Source organism: Pleurodeles waltl, chromosome 9 (assembly GCF_031143425.1).
Source record: "Pleurodeles waltl isolate 20211129_DDA chromosome 9, aPleWal1.hap1.20221129, whole genome shotgun sequence".
NCBI lineage: Eukaryota > Metazoa > Chordata > Amphibia > Caudata > Salamandridae > Pleurodeles > Pleurodeles waltl.
The window spans coordinates 338619879-338644176 of record NC_090448.1 but is presented as its reverse complement, the minus strand read 5'-3'; the positions used below and the strand labels follow the sequence as shown (position 1 = coordinate 338644176).

General features: G+C 46.5%; 1 protein-coding gene across 2 annotated transcripts in view; it reads right to left on the bottom strand.

The window, feature by feature from the left end:
• Window positions 1–24298, bottom strand: part of ACTN4 (actinin alpha 4) — a 340912-nt gene that overhangs the window by 59266 nt on the left and 257348 nt on the right. For both annotated transcript variants that reach the window (XM_069206884.1, XM_069206883.1), the window contains exons 13-16: window positions 12605–12713; window positions 11997–12137; window positions 11484–11666; window positions 11198–11332 (exon numbers count right to left, since the gene is read on the bottom strand). In XM_069206884.1, coding sequence (XP_069062985.1) covers window positions 11198–11332; window positions 11484–11666; window positions 11997–12137; window positions 12605–12713 — 568 coding nt within the window. The remainder of the gene's footprint in view (window positions 1–11197; window positions 11333–11483; window positions 11667–11996; window positions 12138–12604; window positions 12714–24298) is intronic.

Genomic DNA, 24298 nt, shown 5'->3' with positions numbered 1-24298 from the left:
GTAAAATAGGAAAGTGGATGCCCTGACCCAGACAGTGAATGAGTTTGGCACCATCCACAGGTTAAAAGGTAACCATGATAAATCAGTGTTACTCCCAATGGGCTTTCTGAGACAGGCATGTAGCCCATGTCTACCTGAAATGCCTTTTCTTTGGAAGTCTGACCTTTCAGTAATTGAGAATGCGTATTGCACACAGATGTGGGATGGCACGCATGCAAAAATAAAGACTGCAAACCTAAACACCTATATATGACATTCCCTTTGGTTCTTTCAACCAACATGCCACTGGCTAACCCTGGTGTCACACATCTTTAATGTAGATGGAAAGGACACGGACTGTGCTTGCATAATAAAATAAGAGGAGTAAGGTAAATATGGGAACATTCAGTTGTCTGAAAAGAAAGAGTTACCCCCTTTAGCCGGTTTACCAAGTTTATCTATGTATAAAACCAGGACAGCCTGTAAAAAAACCCTCAATTAGCACCATTATTATCAAAAAGAAAACTGGAGCTTCACCAGATGTCAAGTGAGGTACTCGGACTTAAGAGAGTGGATCAGATTGACAGCTTGGAGAACTGGCTAACGTATATAACGCTAGTAGCCTCCTAATGAATAACACATCCCTCGATTTAGAAGCCTGCCTCAATATGCAAATCACAATACTATAAGAATTGTCACTGAATGATCTCCTTAAACCTACCAGCGGCATCTAGTGTGCTCAATTACGTAATTTTAGAAACATTTCAATAGTGAGAAAATCACTGATTATATTGCACAATTATTAGAACGACAAACTGAAAAATGCATATAAACACCTGAGGTGTACTGGTGCAAACAACCCACCAGAATTGGCCTGTTAATAATAGCTTGCAAACATGCATTTATTTTTCCAATATTGTAAAAAGTTGACGTTTGTCTTCTACAACCTACTCAATGACAAGCGAAAGTGGGAGAAGAGGCCACCTCTGAGGCCTCCCACTGGTTCTCCTGAGTGTCGGATTCCAAACAAGTAAGAGTTTTAACGAGCTTCAGGTGTTTACAGGTACAACTGAAAGGCACGGACAGACATGGATGGGCAGTGTCATTTAATCAGCCTGAGCTGCGGGTGTGCCGGCACAGCTCTGGAGTAACCCCTGCTGCTGAAGGGCTCCTCTTTTGGCAGCGGGGCGTGAATGGTGGCTGGGTGTTCCTGGGCCTTCCTCTGGCAGCACTCTGGGGCATGGAAGGCAGAAAGGCAGTGGACTGAGCTGAGCCCTGGCTGAATGCAACCCCTAAAACCGCCTGGGCTGAGAAACTAGGAGCATGCTACACTGCCTGGGGAGAACTGTGGCCGGAGCAGGCTTGTGGGCGACGGTGGCCTAGGCTGGTGCAGCCTCTTGGCTAGGGGCCCTCTTCCAGAGTAAGCAGGACTTTGCTGGAACTTTTTTGTGAAAGGAGCTGCTTCCCCACATTGGAGGAGAGGTGGGGAGGCTACTGGTGACCATCTGTGAGCTTACAGTTCTTACCTTAAACTCCTCCTCGCGGAGAAAGCCCAGTGGGTTCAAGGAAGACTCTCCATACTGAGGGGGGTGGTTGGGGTTAAGTTGCAGCTCGCCTGGGAGGGAGCTCTTTTCAAGTCAAATCTTGGGAGGGTCTGCACAAAATTAATTGGACCCGTTTCCCTGTGGGGCACTGGGGACTGCTGATCACTTCCCCCAGGCGTTGTTGGCACCAGCTACAGAGCGGGCACCATGAAGAGCACTAAAGGGGGCAGAGATACCGTGGTGTGATCAGAGGCTCCCAGCATGGCACAGGAAGAGGAGCCTCACCGGAATCTGGATGCCCCAGACAAATTGGACTTGTTCCTCAATGCAATGAATGCTTCTTGGGATGTACTGGAGGGTAAAATAGATAAGATGTCTGTCGACCTGGGCGTGTGGAACACAATGCTGAGGCCTTGGAGGAAGTGAGGCCTGCAGTTATGGTATTGCAGGCCAAAGTGACTGATCTGCTAAGGCGTCTGGACCTACTAGAGAGCCAAGTGGATGATGTGGAGGGCGGCAGTCATGGTGGCCTTCCTGGAGAACTGTTGGGCCACAACAGTGGCACCGGAGGGGGTATTCATGTTGTTTACACTGGAGGGACCACAGAGTGCTGGCGTGGGTGCCACCACCCAGGGCCCGCCAAGCCCTGGGGTGGCTCACCTACTGAACTACTGGGCCAGAGAGCTCATACTGCTGGACGTCCAGGAGGCACAGGATTACTGAACAGGGCAGACATTAGTGGCTATCTTCCCAGACTACACCATGCAGGTATAGCAGCAACGAGCTTTGTTCTTTGCTGGCAAAAAGGAGAAGAGGTAGGCTAGCATCCAGTATTGACTGCCTTAAGGACGTAGTCACAGTCGATGGGAAAGCACTGCTTTATTACAACGATGTGGTGGATACAGTACTTTACACGACTACTTCACCTCTTGCAGACTCCCCTGTGACAACACAAGCGCAGTATATGTGAACATGGCAGGACCACTGGGCTCTCGGAGACGTGTGGCGAGAATGTAACCTGGACAGAAGGGAGTACTTCTTATTCCCCGTGCATGACTTGCATGGGCAACTGGACTTTTGTGTACAGCGAGACTGGCGGCTCAGATGAATAGGGCTGAATATCTGGCGTGAACACTATCAGACCACAAACCCCTAGAGAACAAGCTGCGCTGGGGAAGGTATGTATCACCTATAACCAGCTGAAGACTCAACCTCGCACATCTGTGTGACACTATCTTTGGTGACCTCCCCCCAGCTGAGATGACAGACAATTATTTTGCTACCAGTACATGTACAGCCTGCCATTCTAATTCTGAGTAGGATGCCTTTAAGGCGTTGTCAGGGGGCATTGTCTTGGACAGTCAGTAGGGGTGAGCCAATTGCTGCAAGAAGAACAGACTCGACAGAGGGTGCCATCCTCCAATTGGAGTGGGTGGTCACGATGGGTCCTTTCAGGCCCTAAGAGAGAAACGCAAGAAATACCTGCAGACAGAGCAGGTTCTATTCCTTCCAACAGAGAGAACAACAACACTGCACATGGGGAAATATATATAAAAAGGAATGTTATTTTTCTAGATTGGTATTGGATTTATTCTTTGAGTGTCTCATTTATTGCCTTTGAGTACAACAAATGGGGAGGGAGGATGAGCCAGGCAACTATTGGCTTGGCTCATCCAGACAGAAGATAGAGGAAAATTCATTACACAGCTGATTGAACCAATGGTGGGAAATAGTGTACTCCCAATCTGAATTTCATGCTATTTTTCAGACCATTATAGAGAACTATACAGGGCTGATGCTACTGGCTGTTGTGTGTGGCACTGAGATGCTGGAGAAGGGCTTGCTGCTATGTGGACTTAGTCATACTGTAGAAACGTTAAGTACACTGTGCAAAAAGTCCAGTGGATCCCCAATTGGTATTGCAAAGGCAAAAGCAGATAGGTCTAATGCTCTAATTGTGGTAGTGAGGGCAAGGAGTTAGGCTTATCAGAGGGTACTGCTAAGCATTTGTTGCACTCAGAGGCAATAAATGAGAGACACACTCAAAGAATTAATTCAAGACCAATTTGGAAAAGTAACATTCCTTTTTATATATATTTCAAGCCTAAGAACTTCTTTATCAGGTGAGTAGATTTTTAAGCATAAATAATTTTCAGTTTCAAAAATCAACTGTGCAAGTTTTCAGTTCAACAATGTTAACCTATGGGAGGAAAACAAGAATGTAGTTTTGCAGGCAAGTACACGACTTAAAAATCCAGTCTTCGAGGTTTCAGGTCAACACCAGGCAAGGGTTGAATAAGTACCAAGAGTGCACCCACAAGGGCGAACGGGTGCAGAGGTAACATTTGGGATCGTGTGCCTAATGTTAACTAATGGAAACTGGGAGTGAACAAAGATGCGCTGCTCACGGGTGAGTAAAGCGGTGTTAGGGGTAGATCTCCTGGGGTTGAGGTAAGCACCAGCAGGGCCACAAGGAATCACCAAACGTACACCCTGAGTGGCACATGGGCAGCTGTAGGAAGCTGGCTCTGTATATACTATATCAAAATGAGGTATAGTGTGCACAGAGTCCAGTGGATCCCCAGAGACTTAAAAGAGGCTAAAGTGGACAATACTAATGTTCTCTATTGTGGTAGTGTGATTGAGCAGTTAGGCTCATCAGATGGTAGTGTTATGCATTTGCTGTACAGACACACAGTCAAGAAATGGCACACACACTCAATGTCTAACTCCAGGCCGATGTTTTTATGGATCAAAAATATACTTTGTTAGTTTATTTCTAGAACCACAAGGATCTTTGTTGCAGCTAAGGACAGTTTAAAAAATGTATCACTTTCAAGTATCAAATGCACTTTGTTTAGAATTCACAGGTAAAACAGTTTACAGGTGAGTAATACTTTTCAATTTCAAAAATAGACACTGCATTTTCTCATAAAAAGTAATGCAGTCCTAGGGGAGGAAAAGTAACAGTTTACAGGTAAGGCCTCGTCTTACGATCCCACTCTCAGGGGATAAGGTGTCCGCTGGGCAAAGTTTAGGAAAACACCAAGGGTGCACTACCAGCAACACGGGCCGGCTGGGTGCAGAGGTAAAAGTTGGTGTTGGTCCCTCAATGGAATCTTATGGAGACAGGGAGAGCCTAGAGAGAGACAGCTGTCAACTAAGTACCCACATTTCCAGGGCACAGGCCTGGGGGGTTTAAGATCAGCACCAGGTGGGCCACAGGTCAGCACCAAACGAGTCCTCTTCTCTTAGCAGGGGTCTTTGAAGCTGTGACAGGCCGGTAGGGCTGGGGCCTCGTCGGTTGTCGCCTGGAGTCTTCTCTGCTGATGCAGCTCTTCAGTCCTTCTGTTAGATCGCCAGGAATCTGAAGAACAAAGTTCAGGGGTGCCCTTAAATATTAGACTTGGGGGCATTGCAGGGGTCAGAGGATGGCTACACCCCTTCTGTGCCCACTCCCTTGGGGAGGGAGACCACATTCATAGCCCTATTGGCTAACATCCTCCAAAGCAAGATGGAGGATTCTGCCAAGAGCCATTCACCTCAACTTTGGGCACCTTAGGGGTAGTACTAGCTGGGACGGGCACACCTTCTGGTGTTTACTAATTTTCCTGCCCGACCTGCCGCCAGGCATCTCCACTAGCCGGAAAGCCCAGGGGCAGGAGCCTTTCAGGCTAACCGCCAAGTCTTGCAGTTTCTGCGGGGGGGGAGGGGGGTTTGGGGCGGAGTGAAGCACCTCCACCCAGAAAAGGCTTTGTTCCTGACCCAAGAGGGCACAAAGGCACCACCTCATTGAGTCAGAAACTTGTCTGTTAGTGGCAGGCTTGCACAGATCAGTCGGTGCTAAACTAGAGGTAGGGTAAAATACACAGGGCATCTCTTTGATACCCTCTGTGTGCCTTTTGCAATACATTTAAACACTGGTATCAGTGTGGGTTTACTGTGCTGAGAAGTCTGATACCAAACTTTCCAGTCTTCAGTGAAGCCATCATGGAGCTGTGTAAAAATTGTAAATTGTTATTATTAGCATGATTAATTAAAACCAACGCCAATTCAACGCATCACATATGTGACCTATAGTACACACAAACACATATGCATTGATGTGATTGAAATAGGCTATACAAAGTGGCCGGGCGGGTTTTTACCCGACCTGTTTTTTTTAAGATTTAAAATAAACAAAAAATTGAGGACGGATCCTCCTTAAAACTTAAAAACAGATCAAAGTCTTTGAAAAAATGACAGTTTTACAATGACTGTACAGCATTGAATATCATCCAAAGTCTGGTGGTGCTTGGTTACACCACGTGCTAGATGTAGAACAATGACACCACTATCAATCTTGACTTTGCACCAACCTTGCTGCTACCGATTCAGCCGTATTTGACAGAGATTTGCACACCTGCATCATAAACTTCGGCCCCCGGGAGGCAAAAGGAATCGAAAAGCCACTTAGCCAGCTGATAACCGCTGGTCTGCATGTGTGTATGCCAAGGGCCATAAGGAAGTGTTTCAAGAGTGTTTTCCTTTGCTCCCACAGTGCTGGACATACACAAAAAAGATTCGCAAGTGACTCTTGTTTGTACCCACAAAGACCACACGCGTCCGACCTGAATTGCTGTTTCCAGGAAGGAATCATATCTTTGGTGGCAATCGACTCAAAGCGCAAAAGCATAAATTGATGTTTCAGCGTTTGCCTAAAAAAAGCTGACAGGTATTCCTTGGGTCTGAGAGTTTTATATGAAGATAGTACCACCACTGCATGTTGTCTTTTGGCAAGTCAGTAATGAGTGAAAGTGACTGGGTTGCGGCGTTGACCATCCGGTAGAACTCCCCTTTGCTCAAACTCATGTCCCAGACAGTGCCCAGGCCCAAGTCCTTTATGGAGTGGTTTAGATTGTTTACCCATGAGGCAATGATATTACGGTGCTGTTTTTCCTCAATTTCAAGCCAGCATAGGTTGCTTATTGATCCTGTTTCTGCGGCTCGCAATTGCCAGCAGAGTTTTACGTACAAATTCTTGCTCTGGAAAATATATTTTTTTAACCCAAATTCTAGGCAAACCTGAGCTGGTGAGGCTCGGTTGGAAATCTGGAACACGACTTTGTAGGCCTTAGTTTGAATTTGATTAAAGACTGCTACTTCTTTGCCCAGCATTATCTCGGCCCCATAAGTGACTGTTGGAATTAACAGAGATCAGATGATTATATGATGGACAGCTCTTTTTTTGTTTTAATGTTTAAATCCATATGTCAGGGCTTGAGCTTTTGCGCCAACAGCGACCAGCTGGGGTTTGAAAGACATTTTTATCTACTGTGAAGCCTAGATATTTATAGGCACAACCAACTTTCATCTTAATCCCATCGATAAACCATGAGCCAGATTTGCATTTTGAGTCCACCAGTCTGACCACTTTGGTTTTATTCAGATTCAATTCTACACCTTGTTTGGTGATGTAACTAGTAAGAGTATCAATACTGCGCTGCAGGCCAATTGGAGTTTGACTAAGAAGCACAATGCTGTCTGCATACTGTAACTATGCAACTGTATCCTGAGCCAGGACCAGCAAATGGTTTGATACAGAGGAGAGCGCCTCGGCAAGATCAGCTAAGTGTAGGTTAAGGAGCATAGGGTCTAAGACACTTTTGAAGTATAGTCTATATTGGTGACATGGCTGCCTGCTCCGATCTTAACTTGCGCCCAGATGCCTGTGTATAGTTCCATCATCGCGGTCAGCAGGCAGCTGGGTATACCCCAACATGAAGCTGTGTCGTTTGTAATGACAACCTTCCAGCCCACAGTCAATATGGTCACACTGCACTTACAATGTCTAAGAATTGACTTAGACACTGTAGGGGCATATTGCTCATGCAGCTATGTCCTCACCTGTGGTATAGTGCCCCTTGCCTTAGGGCTGTAAGGCCTACTAGGGGGTAACTTACCTATGCCACAGGAAGCGGTTTGTGGGCATGGCACCCTGAGATCAATGCCATGTCATCTTTATCTTTTTCTCCCCACCGCCAAACACAATCTGCAACGGCAGTGTGCATGGTGAGGAGTCCCTTTAGGGTGGCACATTATATGCTGCAGCCCTAGAGGGGAGCACCTTCCTATAGCGGGTGGGTGCTGAGTGTCAACATAGCGTCAGGTGCACAATGTAAATCAATGGGGGAGATCAGTTTGGAGAAAGGCTGCGGGCCCAGGCCAGGAGGCTGAACTAAGAAACTCCACAGCTGCCCAGGTAGGTTCTGATGTAGGGGACGTAGCTCCAGCTTTCCAAGGCCCAGGGGACTTCTGGTGCAGGGGTGTCCTTTGGTGTCGTCAGGAACAACTTATCGGGTAGGTCGTGGTCTTCAATTTGAGGCCGCAGGTGTCGAGCTAGAGTCCGGCAGGGGTCAGCCCATGGTGGACTCTGGCTCGCCTGGGTACTTTCACAGGACTGGTGGTCCACCTGGACTCGAGCCGTGGGCGCCAGGTGTAGATGTAGGTCTTGGGGCAGTGTCGCAGTTCCTTAGGGCAGAATTCTTTCTCTTTTAAAGTTGGTTTCTGCTTGAACAGGCTCACTGTTCTCGGGAGATCTTGATCTTTGTTGAAGGCAGGCAGTCCTCCCAAAAGCTTTGAAGGTAGCTGGACTGCAGGACGGGTTGTCTTTTGACACAGGATTGTCAAGGGCTGCAGACAGGGTGGTAGGGCTAGGGCCATGTCAGTTGATGTCTGCATTCTTCTCTGCTGGTGTGACTCTCTAGTGTCCGGCTCTTCTTAGGTCACTCAGGAATCTGATTCTAGGGTTCAGGGGTGCCACCTAAATAGTAAAATTAGTGGTGTTAGAGGGTGTGCCAGAGGGTAGCCAATGGGCTGATTGCCATCAGGGTGACTACACCCTTTTTATGACCACTTCCTCTGGGAAGTGGGCATAGCCTTAACCCTGGTGGCCAATTCCTTCCAACCAAGCTGGAGGCATTTGCAAGGTAGTGTCTACTGCAGCTCATCCACCTCAGGAGTGGGACTGACATGAAGTAGGCACCCCCCCCCTAATCTACCTAATTTTCCCACCTGTGCTGCCACGTAAAGTGGGGTCAGGATTTTGTTGGGGGGGGGGGGGGGGGGGGGGGGCGGGGGGAGTGGAGGGGTTGGGAGTTTGGGTCGGTCATCTCCACATTTGGCAAGGCCTTTCAAGCTCCCTATCCTGGAATGCCGATCCTGCTTGGGAGAGGAGATTACTCCTCTGCCCAGGGCATGCTTTTGTCTCTGTGCCTCAAGAGTACTGGCTCTCACCTCTGGGGACCAGAAACACATTTGTCTAAATTAGTCAGGACCAGTCAGTCAACACGCTAATAGCTGGTAGGTTTCAGGGGGCACTTCTAAGGTGCCTTCTGAGTGCATTTATTAATAAATCCATCACTGGGGTCAGTGAGGGTTTATTAGTTTGATACCAAACATCCCAGTTTAAGGGAAGCTATCAGGCATCTGGGGAACTAACGATGACCAGAGTCCAGAACATACACTTAAAACGGCTTCCCTGTGCACTTACTGTCTCTGAATCGACAGAGACATGGCAGGGGCATATCTGCTCATGCATATATGCCCTTGCATGTAATACAATGCACCTGGGCTTTAATGCTTGCTATAGGGTTGACAGATATATTGCATGCAATGTTAGAAGACATAAGGGAACAGGCGGTGTGCACTGTCTTGTTTTCAATTTTGGGAGCACCTTGTCACACAGCCTGCAATGGCATTCTGCATAAGGTTGGTGGAGGGTCCCTCAATGTGGCACAGGTTATGCTGCAGCTCTGAGGGGCCCTCTTCAGTACCCATGCCCTAGGTACCAGGGGTACCATTTACTAGGGGCTTGTAGGGGGCTGAAGGGATCAAGTGACCATGTGTCTTTGTTTTAGGGAAGGAACACTGGCACTGAGAACCTGGTTATCAGGAACCCAGTGCACTTCAGACCAGCTGCATCTAAAAACCAGGCAAAAAGTGGGGGTACTGCAACCAGAACCCAACTCCCTACATATACTCTATGCCCCGGCACGGACACTGGTGGGATTCCCTAATGACGAGGGATGCTACTTTCCAGCCAGGAACTTGGCTGTGTGGACAGAAGCAGAAGTGGAGACCTGTGTGCGCTGCTGGAGACTGACTATGGCATACTGGGTACCCAGTTTTTGACCTATGGAGTGTCAGTGATTGCAGTGGGACGAATGTACTGGTGGTGGATCCAGAACCATCTACACATGAGCTATTGCAGACTCTGCTGACATTCGGTAGTGCGCATCATCTTATAACTTGGTTCTATAAAATGGCACTTTCCATGAAAGTTGATGATATACCGGTCCTGTGACATCGTTGGAAGACAATGGTGGGTAGGACATTCTCTTGGAAGGAGAGGGACCAGGCACTAGAGCACCCCTATAAGATCACTCGTACCATGCGGTTCAGATACACTGAGTTAACCTAGGTGTGCCCTGGTCAATGTAAGTTTCTTGCACATAGCATAGGGTTGTGTGGTATAGAACGATTCTGGCTACAGCTCAAGCTGGACCTGGAGAGCAGCAAGATATGTCTACTTGGCTTGTATAGGAGGCGACCAGAAAAAAGGGTGGGCAACAGGTTCTTGCATTTGGCCTTAGAGATCGCACATTACTGAAAATCACCCCAAGGCCCCCTGCAAAGTAGGTGGAGGGCAGAGATAGACATGTAGGCCTCGGCGGAAGAGGTGGCGTTAAAGGCTGAAGAAGTTAGAAGGCTGTGCCACCAACCTCCCGCAGGCCTCTGTCAGGAAATGGCGGCTAGATTTTGAGAGTGACCAGTCGAATGGCATCGATTGGGACGCTATCAGAGTGTGGATGTGTGCATAGTACAGAGTGGACTTTGCACATTTTTGAGGGTCCCATTGACAGGCATGGCACACCCCCATGATCTATTGAGACAGAAGAGGGAGACATGGGACAACCGCATGTGATGACTGTTGATAGCACCAGTAACCTACACTGAGCAATTCTATTTCATCAATTATTCTGTTGTTGCTCAAGATGTATGTTGAATCATTTCTTTTTTGTATCACTGATGAGCACAAGGGTGGGGAAAAAAATCAATGGCTGCATTTGGGCAAATTGCTTGATGTAGCTTTTTTGAAGTACTGGTTAGGCATAATTTCCTGCATACCCTTCTGAAGCATAGTTGTGCACGACACTAATATTATTCTGCAATTGCAATACTTGAGGATTATGATGTAATAAACTTGCACTCAAAATATCAGTAAAGAAATTAGAACTCTATTACACTTTCTAGTCTTCAGAGTCCCTGCTTTCTGTCGGCAGCCCATGGACTAGAAGTCTCATGAACTCCACTTTAACAATACAGGAAAAAAACTGTGACTTATCACCCAAAATGCAACGACCACCTTACAGCCCATATTGGCCAGAGGCACCACACGTGACGTAAGGTATTGTGCTTTATGTAGTTTCTTTTTTCATTAATGGAAATTCTCATAACCTTCTCCAATTGTGGCCTTGCAGTTTAGAGTCCAATGTCAGAAAAAAATCCAAAACATGTCTGAGAAATGAGAAATCCTAGTATGTTGGTGAAAATCAGCTGAAATGGCAGCTCCAGTGGGTAACTTACAGTAGTAATAGGACAGTTGTAAAATGGTTAGCCTGCACTATGCTTACCTCCATTTTGGTCTGTATCCACGGCCCCACAACATTAGCCTGCTTGGCAAACTGCAAGCGCAGGTGCTCATTTGATTGTTGCTTGTCCTGTTCACTTTGCAGCGCACCATCACGCTTTGGCACCAACTGCTGAACCTGTACGTACAAAACATATGCATGTAATCTTACGCCTGATGTGGACATTAGCCATCAGAATGAAAGCCACTACAGTGATATGAACCAGCTCACTCACAAACCCCACATTCTACAAAGAAATTAATATAAACACACAAAGCACTGTGTGTACCTTTTCCCACTTGGAGTTGATGGATTGTGGAGTAATTGAGGTGTAAGGATTTCCACTGGAAAGTTTGATATTATTGTAGTCTGCAATCTTCTGAGCCTCATTCTGGATGCCTAGGATTGCCTCTCTTTCCTTGTCGGCATCGGGAAGCGTGGACTTAAATTGTTCATGGGCTGCAATCAGACCCTTTGGGGAAAAAAAAAATGAGAAATGAAAATGCTAATATAACTCCAGCAAAGCCTGTCCAATTTGTATTACTTACCTACATTTATTCACAAACTCCTGGCGACAGTGTAAGTAAATATCAGAGAAGTAAACAGCCTACAGTGGCCTAAATAAATACAGCCCTTAAGATCGACTTTTTGCCACTAAAGCACCCACCAAAGAAATATTTTTCACTATTTGGAAACCAATGTTTAGCCCTTTCACAGTTCAAACCAAGTAAACATATAAGAGCATTCATTAAATCATTGTTTGGATTTCTTCATGCCTGCTGTCAAGTTTCTAACAACATACCTCAATCTCTTCAATGGTATGGACAATGAACATGTCTTGTAGATCTTCCATGGCTCCCTCCATCCAGTTGTTGAAAGGAGCTGCCCTTTTGGCATATTCAAGATACAGTTGGTCTATTGTCTCGAGCTGTTTCTCCGTTTTCTGTGAAAAGACACATTCACATAAGGCTAGAACAAACACTTTCCTCATTTCATTCGCTCAAAATAAAACTGCATTGGCTAGCAAGATAAATTGCCCCTAGATACTCTGCAAGCCTCTTAACCAATTAAGGTACATATAGTTGGTGATATATGGCAATGAGTGGTACCTGGGGTGGGGGATCAAAAACAAAATACACGCATGGACTCACGGTAGTGCAAGTGTTAACTCTCATCTGTTAAAGTGGACAAGGGCTAAGCAACAGGTTAACTTGACTTTTTGAGGGTGGGGTATGCGTTAGTAGTGCAGTCAAGCACAAACATGCCATATTCCACAGCAGCAAGTGCCAGGTAAGAGTGCAAAACAGACCAATACAATGGTTTGACATTAACAAATAAGGCAGTAAGTACCAGGGAACATTAACCATCTTGACCTATACTTCAATATGTAGGCCCAGAAATACTACTCACTTCCAGTGACTCTCTCCTGGTGTGGGTCAATGACCCCAGAGCATCCCACTGGTCACAAATCTTCTGGCATCGTGTATTGACACTAGGGGAATCATAGTAATCCAGCTCACTGCAAGAAAAAAAGTGGCCAATAGGTCATTAACAGCGAGGGGGCAATATTTAGTCAGGACTAGCACAGTCCTCACTATTCCTTATAACAAGTATTATGTTTATTTCAATGACTGGAAAATTTTAGTGCCACATCTTTGGTATTCTTTCGCAGGAGGTTAAGCTCATCAGTTATTTTATTCATTTTGTGCAAGTGTCAGTCTAAATCCTGTTATTATTTAGTTTTCTCTTAATTTCTACTACTATCTGAAAGGCCAGTATGATACCAAATGAACATAATGTACTATAAACACACACCATTTATGTAATACTTTAAAGAACTCACAAAAGCTTTTTAGTAGTAAGATGGGTGTGGTGAATTTGGGTCGTACCATTTGTTTCAACCAACTGAGATATGCGTTCAATAAAAGCCATTTATCAATTGAGGATCATATACTCTTGATCGAGCATCACCCTATTGGATTAGGCTGGAAGGTCTTTAATAGAACAACTTCTGAGACCCTGTACAGGTTGAAGTGTAGACTCCAGGTTAAATCTAGCAACATTTTGCTAAGCATGACGTATCCATAAAGTATTAGGACAATGGAGCAAGAACATAAATTTATAGACCTCTGAAAAATTAATTATGAATACAGATCAGTTTTGGACGGACATATGGAGATAGAAAACTTGATATTTTCTAGATACATCAGGCAGTTGGACAGCTGCAACGTTTTGAGTCATATGCAGTATAACAATCTTTTGGCCCACCTGAAATATGAGTTCTGGCACTCAAAATTGCTTTAGGAAGTTCTGCTAATTGTAGACTATCTGATATAAACCTAAAGATATTTGATTGCAAGTTCCAAGAAAGGTATCTGGTTGTAAACTGAACGGCTGAATCTGAACCCATGTCTGTTTTCTTAATACTAGGAGAAACTTAATTCACAAAAGAGGCCGTTGGAAAATGCCTCTAAGACATGGTTACACCCCACCTTTTTCCTGGTAACTGATGTTATTTTGACTGAAAGTGCACTGGGTTCCTGCTAACCAGGTCCGCAGTGCCAGATCTCTTTCCCTAAACTGTACAATTGTTTCCCCAATTGGCAAATCCTTTAGCACCCTCTGTAAGTCCCTATTAAATGGAACCCACGGCCCGAGGTGCTAAAGAAGATCCCTAAGGGCTAAAGCACGAATTTTCTCACCCAACAGAACCCTCACCAAACACATGACAGACTGTCATTGCAGGTTAAAATGCAAACAAAAGTGAGAACACTACATGGCACACAGACGGTGTACCATTTCCCTAACACTGCATGCAATATATATATGTCACCCCTACAGCAGCCCTGGCAGCTCTTAGGCAGAGTGCATTACATTACATGTGAGGGCATATCTGCAAGAGCGGTTATGCCCCTGCTATGTCTTTGTCAATTCTCAGACATAGTAATTGACCAGGGAAGCCATTTTAAATGCATGTGCTGGACAGTGATCAATACAAGTCCCCCGGCTACAGGATGGCTTCACTGAAGAGAGGGTTGTTTGGTATCAAACCTCTCGTACGGATAAACCCACACTGATTTCAGTGATGGATTTATCAATACATGCACCAAGAGGGCATGTAGGAAGCTGGCCTGGTGTGTGGTGGACACCTGTGGTGTTTGCACCTTAAACCAGGTCCAGTCAACCCCGATTAGTGAATGAAGACAGTGTCTAGGAAGCCAGGGCTCTGTAGTGGTAGCTGTGATGAGCAGCCAAGACTTATCTAGGAGTGTAAAGCACTTGCAATACCACAGCAGTCACAGAGAAACTTATCACACCTGAAGGGAACCACTAAGTGGTGCAAAAATAAAGGTATTTTATTATGGTAACACTGAACTAGAGTACTTCTAGGCAGTCCCCCAACTGGAGGTAAGTACACAGTATATAAGGAAAATGTCACTTACCCAGTGTACATCTGTTTGTGGCATGTAGTGCTGCAGATTCACATGCTATGCATAGCTCTTCCAACATCTAGTGTTGGGCTCTGAGTGTTACAAGTTGTTTTTCTTCGAAGAAAGTCTTTTCGGAGTCACAGGATCGAGTGACTTCTCTCGGTTACAGTGCGCATGGGCATCGTCTCCATTGTTAGATTGTTTGCCCGCAAAGGGTGAAGGAACGAGTGATAGAGTATAAGAATACAAAGAGATGTCCATGCAAATGTAAATGTATATACATATGTACAAATGTTAAACTTAAATGAGTACAGGCTTCCGGGGAGGAGGTAGGGTGCAAGTGAATCTGCAGCACTACATGCCAATAACAGATGTACACTGGGTAAGTGGCATTTTCCGTTCGATGGCATGTGTAGCTGCAGATACACATGCTATGCATAGACTACAAAGCAGTTAGTCCTCCCAAAACAGCAGTGGCTAGCCTGTAGGAGTTGAAGTTGTATGAAATAGTGTTCTTAGGACAGCTTGGCCTACAGTGGCTTGTTGCTGTGAAAAAGCATCAACACAGTAGTGTTTTGTAAATTTATGAGTTGACCATGTGGCTGCTTCACATACATCAACCATTGGTATGTTTCCTAAAAATGCCAGTGACACACCTTTCTTTCTTGTAGAATGTGCTCTAGGAGTGATCAAAAGTTGTCTTTTTGCTTTGATGTAGCATGTTTGTATGCATCTAACAACCCATCTTGCTAGACCTTGTTTTGACATAGGATTGCCTTTATGTGGTTGTTGGAAAGCAACGAAAAGTTGTTTTTCTAAAATCTTTAGTTCTGTCTATATAGTACATAAGAGCTCTCGAGATCTAGGGTATGAAGAGCTCTTTCTGTCACAGAGTCTGGCTGTGGAAAGAAGACTGGCAATTCCACTGTTTGGTTGATGTGTAAAGGAGATACTACTTTTGGTAGAAATTGTGGATTTTTTCTAAGTACAACTTTATGCTTGTGCACTTGGAAAAAAGGTTCTTCAAGAGTGAAGGCTTGTACTTCACTAACTCTTAAGAAAGAAGTAACAGCTACAAGAAAAGTGACCTTCCATGTTAAATACTGAATCTGGCAAGAGTGCATGGGTTCAAAAGGTGGTCCCATGAGTCTGGTAAGTACAATATTTAAATTCCACAAAGGAACAGGTGGTGTTATAGATGGAATAATGCATTTTAATCCTTCTGTGAAGGATTTAACAACAGGAACTCTGAATAGAGAAGTATGTTGAATATTCTGTAAGTATGCAGCTATTGCAGTGAGGTGTATCTTGATGGATGAGAAAGCCAAATGTGACTTTTGCAAATGAAGTAAATAACATACAATATCTTGTATGGATGCTGGAAGTGGGTCAGTGTTTTTAGACTGACATTAGTATACAAATCTTTTCCACTTGTTTGCGTAGCATTGTCTAGTTTTAGGTTTTCAGGCTTGTTTAATTACTTCCATACATTCTGGTGGAAGTTTTAGGTAACCAAGTTCTATGACTTCAGGAGCCAAATCGCTAGATTGAGAGCATTGGGATTTGGGTGCCTGATTTGACCTCTGTTCTGGGTTAACAAATCTGGTTTGTTTGGGATGGGGTACTACAGACAGATCTAGGAGTGTTGTGTACCAATGCTGGCGAGACCATGTTGGTGCTATTAGAATCATAGTGAGTGATGTTTGGCGTAGTTTGCTAACCAGAAAGGGAAGGAGTGGGAGAGAGGGGAGGAGGGGGGGAGGGGGGGGGGGGGGGGGCGTAAGCAAATATGCCTGACCAATTGCTCCATAGAGCATTGCCCTTGGATAGAGGATGTGGGTGTCTGGAAAGTACTTTTGAAGTACTTGGGAGTGAATCTCCCATTCGTGCGTTAGTTGGTGATTTCTGCTTAGGAGATCTGTCCGCTGATTGTCTATCCCTGGAATGTATTGTGCAAATAGATTAATGTGATTGTGAATTGACCATTTTCATATTGTTTGGACTAGCAGGGACAGTTGAGGTGAGTGTGTCCCGCCCTGTTTGTTGAGGTAATACATGGATGTCATGTTGTCTGTTTTTATGAGAAATGTCTTCTGTTTGAGAAGAGGTTGAAACACTGCAAGAAATACAGCTAATAGATCTAGGTGGTTTATATGAAGCTGTTTCTGTTGGGCATCCCATTGCCCTTGAATGGTTTGATTGTTGAGGTGAGCTCCCCAACTGATCATTGATGTGTCTGTTGTGATTATGGTCTGAGCTACAGGGTCTTGGAATGACCGCCCCTTCATTACATTGCTGCGACTCCACCATTGAAGGGACATATGTGTTTGGTGGTCCATCAAGACTAGATCTTGAAGTTGACCGTGTGTCTGAGACCACTGTTGAGGCACCCTTTGTAAGGGCCTCATGTTTAGTCTTGCATGTGGAACTATGGATATGCAAGATGCCATCATTCCTAGAATTTTCATGATAAATGTTACAGTATATTGTTGATTTGGCTGTATGTGTGGTATGAGATTTTGGAAAGCTTGTATCCTTTGTGTATTTGGATAAGCCAGGGCTTTTTGAGTGTTTAGGATAGCACCTAGGTAAGGTTGTTCTTGTGCTGGTTGAAGATGTGATTTTTGGTAATTGAGAGTGAACCCTAGCGTATGCAAGGTTTTTCTCACATTACAAGTGTGTTGTTTGCATTGTGTAAAATTGCTTTATTTTAGTAGCCAATCGCCTATATATGGAAAGACGATGTGTTGTCTTCTTAAGTAGGCTGCTACTACTGCTAGACATTTTGTGAACATTCTTGGAGCTGTTATGCCAAACAGTGAAAATTTTAACTGGTAATGTTTTCCTGCTATATCAAACCTGAGGTATTTTCTGTGAGCTGGATGGATGGGTATGTGGAAATACGCATCTTTGAGGTCTAAAGCAGTCATGTAATCTTGTTTTTGTTGTAGTGGAATTACATCTTGCAGAGTTACTATGTGAACATGTTCTGACAGCATTTATAGACTGAGGGGCCTGAGAATACCGTCTTTTTTGGGAATGATGAAGTATAGTGGGTATACTCCTGTTCCTTGTTGAGAATGTGGAACCAATTCTACTGCTTGTTTTAATAGTAAAGATTGTACCTCTTGTAACAGAATGCTGTGTTCTGGGGACAAGTTGTGGTATCGTGGTGGAATGTATGGAGGGGTGGAGATTAATTCTAGGCAATAGCCATTGTGGATAATTGATAATACCCAATTGTCTGCGGTGATATTTTGCCAATTAGAGTGGAATTGCTGCAGTCTCACACCCCCACCCCCCCCACCCACCAACCCCCCACCCCACCAGGAGAAGTGTTGAGTGGAAGGAAGTCACTGTTTAGTGGTTTGTTTTAGGTTTGGAATTTACCTCTGCTCCTAAAATATTGTCCTCTACAGGACCCTCTAAACCCCCCTCTTTGATATTGGGTTTGTTGTCCCTGGTTTGTTTGAGAGGTGGAAACATCAGAGGATTTGGGGCTTAAAACCTCCTCTAAACTGGGGTCTGTGAAAGGAGCCTCTATATGGTGTGGTGTATAAAGCCCCATTGCTTTAGCAGTATCTGAGTCTTTTCTCAGTTTCTCAATAGTTGTGTCTACTTCTGGGCCGAATAGATGTTTCTTGTCAAAAGGCATATTAAGTATTGCCTGTTGAATTTCTGGTTTAAACCCAGAGGAGTATAGCCATGCATGTCTTCTAATTGTGATGGCCGTATTGACACTCCTTGTGGCTGTATCAGCAGCATCCAGGGCAGACCTTATCTGGTTATTGCTGATAGCTTGTCCCTCTTCCACAACTTGCTGTGCTCTCTTTTGATGCTCCTTTAGGAGGTGTTGTATAAGATCTTGCATCTCGTACCAATGGGTCCTGTCATATCTTGCTAGAAGTGCCTGAGAATTGGCAATTCTCCATTGGTTAGCCGCTTGTGTGGCAACTCTTGCCAGCTGCATCAAATTTACGCCTTTCCTTATCAAGAGGAGGTGCGCCTCCTGACGACTGGCTGTTTGCTCTTTTCCGTGCCACACTGACTACCACTGAGTCTGGAGGGACCTGATGAGTGATATAGTCTGGACCAGTAGGAGCAGGCTTATATTTTTTTATCAATTCTAGAGGTGATGATCCTAGCTTTGACAGGCTCATTAAACATTTGGTCCGCATGTTTAACCATTCCAGGCAGCATCGGGAGACACTGGTACCTGGAATGAGTATAAGACAGTGTGTTTAATAGAAAGTCTTCTTCCAGGGGTTCAGAATGCATAAGCACTCCATGATAAGCTGCTGCCCTAGATATTACTTGGGTGTAGGCAGTGGTGTCTTCCGGGGGAGAAGGTTTAGATGGGTAAAGGTCTGGATCATTGTCCGGAATGGGATCAGGGTCATAGACATCCCATGGTTCTACTGTATGTCCATGTGAGTATAATGAATGTGCTGGAGAAGGCAATGGTGGTTGACTATTGTGAGGTGAAAAAGAAAGCTGTTGAGCGTGAGGAGGAGAAGTAGGGAGAGGGGCTGGTTTCTCATTTTGTTTCTGCACTTTTGCTGGTGGCTGAGCAGAGTCTAACTCCTCTTGAAGAGCCAGCTTTCTTTTGGTTTTTAAAGGAGGTGCAGTGATGATTCGCCCAGTCAGTTTATGTATATGGATTCTCGATTGTCTCTTATCCATAACCTCTAATATTGGTTCAACGTCAGTCTCTTCTTCAGAAGCTTTATGAGCATGGGCTTTGAGATTTGCTTTAATTTTCTCGAAAGTCCCTGTTCTTCTGTGCATGAGGATATTGTCTGCTCTGAAGTGTGTATCTTTTTCTGTCCCGAAAAAGTGGTCGGTTGTCTCAGTTTCAAAACCGATTGCCGAATTTTCGACTCCGAGGAATGAGGCCTTTTACTGGAGTCTGACGTGGAAGTTTTAGCTGACGGAGGAGTGGCCTTTTTCAGCACCAACCCCGAATGTCAGTCGCCAGCCGTCTTTTTTTGGGCCAAACCATGGCCTTCCGGCAGTGGTGTACCCAAAGCCTTCTAATGTTTTTTCTGTAGGGGTAGACGTACTCACATGCTGGCCAGCTGTGATGTGTCTATCGTCTTCCGATTCTTGTTCGGATTCAGTGTCTCGGATGGAGACTGCCGTCTGTGCCTGCTCTTCCTCCATGATGTCGAGATGTTCAGTGCTTTTTGACGCCATTTCGAGACTTTGGGCTCTGCGATCTCTCGGGTCTTCTTTGATTGAAACGATCGACAGGCCTCGCAATCTTCCTCCAGATGGTCTGGAGAAAGGTACGAATTACAAACCAGGTGTTGGTCTGTATAAGGGAATTTCGCATGACACCGAGGGCAGAACCGGAATGGAGTCCGATCCATCAGGCTTTCCACGCAGTAGGCCCGAACAGGCCCGAGTTGGTCGCACCCCCCGAACGGCGAGATGAAGTTTGACAGTGCTACCAGTTCGATGCTAGATGGGAAACGCGATCGAAACAATACCGAAGAACAAGTAGGTTTTCCGAATCGAAATCTCAGAGCGAGAGGAAAAACGTCTGAACCCGACCGCGGAAAGAAAACAACAACAATGGAGGTGATGCCCATGCGCAGTGTAACCAATAGGAGGAGTCACTCGATCCCGTGACTCCGAAAAGACTTCTTAGAAGAAAAACAACTTGTAACACACCAAGCCCAACACTAGATGCCGGAAGAGCTATGCATAGCATGTGTATCTGCAGCTACACATGCCATCAAACATATTTATATATCTACACACACACACACACACACACACACACACACACACAGTTGAGGGCCTTTAGGGGGGGGCAAACCATATACTAAAATAGTGGAATGCGAGGTGAAGTCCCCCGCACAAGGATATGGAGCAGTTAAAGAGGAGCTCGGAGAGCTCAAGATCCCAAGAGGTGAGTACCTAAGTGACCTCTAGCGACCAGGAGAGCAGAGGTAAGTACCTGTCTTCCCAAAGACTAACAATAGGACTTAGAAAGAGGAAGACTGCAGGGCCAGTCCGGTGGAACCCAACCGTGGATTCTGGAAGAAAAATATTTGGAAAAGAAGGGGACAGCGTCCAGTCCACACAGGAGTGTCCAGGAACTACTACCCACCTTTCTGTTGATGAAGAACCGGGTCGACGAGGGAAGATGATCAGCTGTGGAGCCCAGGAACTGCAGATGAGTCGTGCAGATCATATCCCATGTCAGTCGCTGGGTCGCAATTGGTCAGTGGGACCACCAACAAACCTTGGCAAATGCAATTTGATACAGAAGAAGAGTTGCAGAGCTGAAGAGGACCAACAAGGTCCAGGGGACTCGAGCCTTGGGAGTCCAGATCACCCTCAGCAGTCGGGAGAGCCAACAAAAGCAGTCGCAGTCCCTAAGGACAACCCACTGGCAGCAGGCCCAGTAAGTTGCTGTGGGGCCCTGGCAGCACACCTGGAGAGGAGTCCCATGTCGCTGGAGCAGCAGAGACTGTACTTGCAAGGAAGAAGTGCTGGAGGCAGGGGCTACGTGGAGCCTGAAGGTCCCTTGAAGCAGGAGTCAACAAGCCTTGGTAGCTGCAAGTCGCAGTGCATAGGGGTATTGTCCTGCAAGGAGAGGCAAGGGCTCATCATCTCCCAATATGAACAGCAGGTAGAGAACCAAGGGGACCACTCAGACCCACCACCTGTGTTGGAGAGTCTTCTTGGGGCCAGATGGCAGAAGATTCCAGCTGATGGTCTTTATTGCCTTAGGTGCCTGCGGATGCATGGGAGTGACTCCTTCACGCCAAGGGAGATTCCTTCTTGCTTCTTTGGTGCAGCTGAGGACGCACAGCCGTGGAAATGTTGCAATTCCTGGAAGCCAACAATGTTGCAAGGCAAGGTAGTCTTAGGAGTTGCAGGGTTGTTTGGTTCCTGAAGAGTGCAGCTGCGGTTCTGGTGGCCAGGAGCAGAAGAGTACGTTGCAGAGGAGTCCTGGTGGAGTCTTGCACACCAAATCTAGAGACCCACCCACAAGGGATTCCCTAAATAGCCCTACCAAGGGGATTGGTCACTCCGCAGGGTGACCGCCTATCAGAGGGGGTCACTGATGTCAGTCACCTGTCTTGACCAACCAGAGGCCCCCAGGGGCCTCTGCATACCTTGTTGTCAAGATGGCAGACTCAGGTGGCCAGTCTGGGCACAAACCCTTGGGTGGTAATGGACATGGGAGTGGTCACTTCTCTTTACTTTGTGTGCTTCGCCCCAGAGCAGGGACCGGGGGTCCCTGGACTGGACTGATGCAAACTGGATTATGCAAGGAGGGCATCAAATGTGAAAGCCTGTGGGGAGGCTACCCCTCCCCAGCCAAGTAACACCTATTTCCAAGGGAGAGGGTCATGCCTCCCTCTCTCAAAGGAAATCCTTTGTTCTGCCTTCCCCTGCTTCGGCTGGTCTGTAGGAAGGTAGCCTTCTTTTAGCCTTGTTACCCCCCCACTTTTGGCCTGTTTGTGAGTATATGTCAGGGTGGTTTTACTGTCTCACTGGGTTCCTCCTAGCCAGGGCCCAGTGCTCATAGTGAAAACCCTATGTTGTCAGTGTGTTTGATATGCGTCACTGGGATCCTGCTAGTCAGGACCCCAGTGCTCATAAGTTTGTGGCCTATGCGTTCCCTGTGTGGTGCCTAACTGTATCACTGAGGCTCTGCTAAACAGAACCTCAGTGCTTATGCTCTCTCTGCTTTCAAAATTGTTACTACAGGCTAGTGACTAATTTTACCAATTCTCATTGGCGCACTGGAACACCCTTATAATTCCCTTGTATATGGTACCTAGGTACCCAGGGTATAGGGGTTCCAGGAGATCCCTATGGGCTGCAGCATTTCTTTTGCAACCCATAGGGAGCTCAGGCAATTCTTACACAGGGCTGCCACAGCAGCCTGAGTGAAATAATGTCCACGTTATTTCACAGCCATTTTCACTGCACATAAGTAACTTATAAGTCACCTTTATATGTCTAACCCTCACTTGGTGAAGGTTAGGTGCCAAGTTACTTAGTGTGTGGGTACCCTGGCACTAGCCAAGGTGCCCCCACATTGTTCAGGGCAAATTACCCAGACTTTGTGAGTGCAGGGACACCATTACACATGTGCACTACATATAGGTCAATACCTCTATGAGGCGTCACCATGGTAACTCCGAACATGGCCATGTAACATGTCTAGGATCATGGAATTGTCACCCCAATACCATTCTGGTATTGGGGTGACAATTCCATGCATCCCCGGGTCTCTAGCACAGAACCCGGGTACTGCCAAACTTGTTTTACTGGGTCTCCACTGCAGCGGCTGCCAACCCCTCAGACAGGTTTCTGCCCCTGGGCAGCCTGGTCACAGGAAGGCAGAACAAAGAATTTCCTCTGAGAGAGGGTGTTACATCCTCTCCCTTTGGAAATAGGTGTGAAGGGCTGGGGAGGAGTAACCTCCCACAGCCTCTGGAAATGCTTTGATGGGCACAGATGTTGCATAAGCCAGTCTACACCAGTTCAGGGATCCCCCAGCCCTGCTCTGGCGCGAAACTGAACAAAGGAAAGGGGAGGGACCACTCCCCTGACCAGCACCTCCCTGGGGAGGTGCCCAGAGCTCCTCCAGTGTGTCCCAGACCTCTGCCATCTTGGATTCAGAGGTGTTGGGGCACAATGGACAGCTCTGAGTGGCCAGTGCCAGCAGGTGACGTCAGAGACCCCTCCTGATAGGTGCTTACCTTTCTCAGTAGCCAATCCTCCTTTCTGGGCTATTTAGGGTCTCTCCTCTGGGCTATTCCTCAGATAACGAATGCAAGAGCTCACCAGAGTTGCTCTGCACTTCCCTCTTCGACTTCTGTCAAGGATCGACCGCTGACTGCTCCAGGACGCCTGCAAAACTGCAACAAAGTAGCAAGACGACTACCAGCAACACTGTAGCGCCTCATCCTGCTGGCTTTCTCGACTGTTTCCTGGTGGTGCATGCTCTGAGGGCTGTCTGCCTCCACCCTGCACTGGAAGCCAAGAAGAAATCTCCTGTGGGTCGACGGAATCTTCCCCCTGCCAACGCAGGCACCAAACTTCTGCATCACCGGTCCTCTGGGTCCCCTCTCATCCTGACAAGCATGGTCCCTGGAACACAGGCGCTGGGTCCAAGTGTCTCCCACAGTCCAGTGGCCCTTCAGTCCAAATTTGGTGGAGGTAAGTCCTTGCCTCCCCACGCCGGACAGAAATCCTGTGTACTGCGTGATCTGCAGCTGGTCCGGCTTCTGTGCACTTTTCCCAGGATTCTTTTCTGCACAACCTAGCCTGGGTCCCCAGCACTCTATCCTGCATTGCTTAACTTGGTGAGTTGGACTCCGACGTCGTGGGACCACCCCCTTTGTGACTGAGTCGACCGCTGTCCTCAGATCTTCTAAGTGCCTGTTCCGGTACTTCTGCAGGTGCAGTCTGCTTCTGCGGGGGCTCTCTGAGCTGCTGAGCGCCCCCTCTGTCTCCTCCTCAAAGGGGCGACATCCTGGTCCCCAGCAGCACCCAAAGTCCTCAACCGCGACTCTTGCAGCTAGCAAGGCTTGTTTGCGGTATTTCTGCGTGGAAACACTTCTGCATCCTCCAGCACGCCGTGGGACATCTTCTGATCAAAGGAGAAGTTCCTGGCACCTTCGGTTGTTGCAGAATCTTC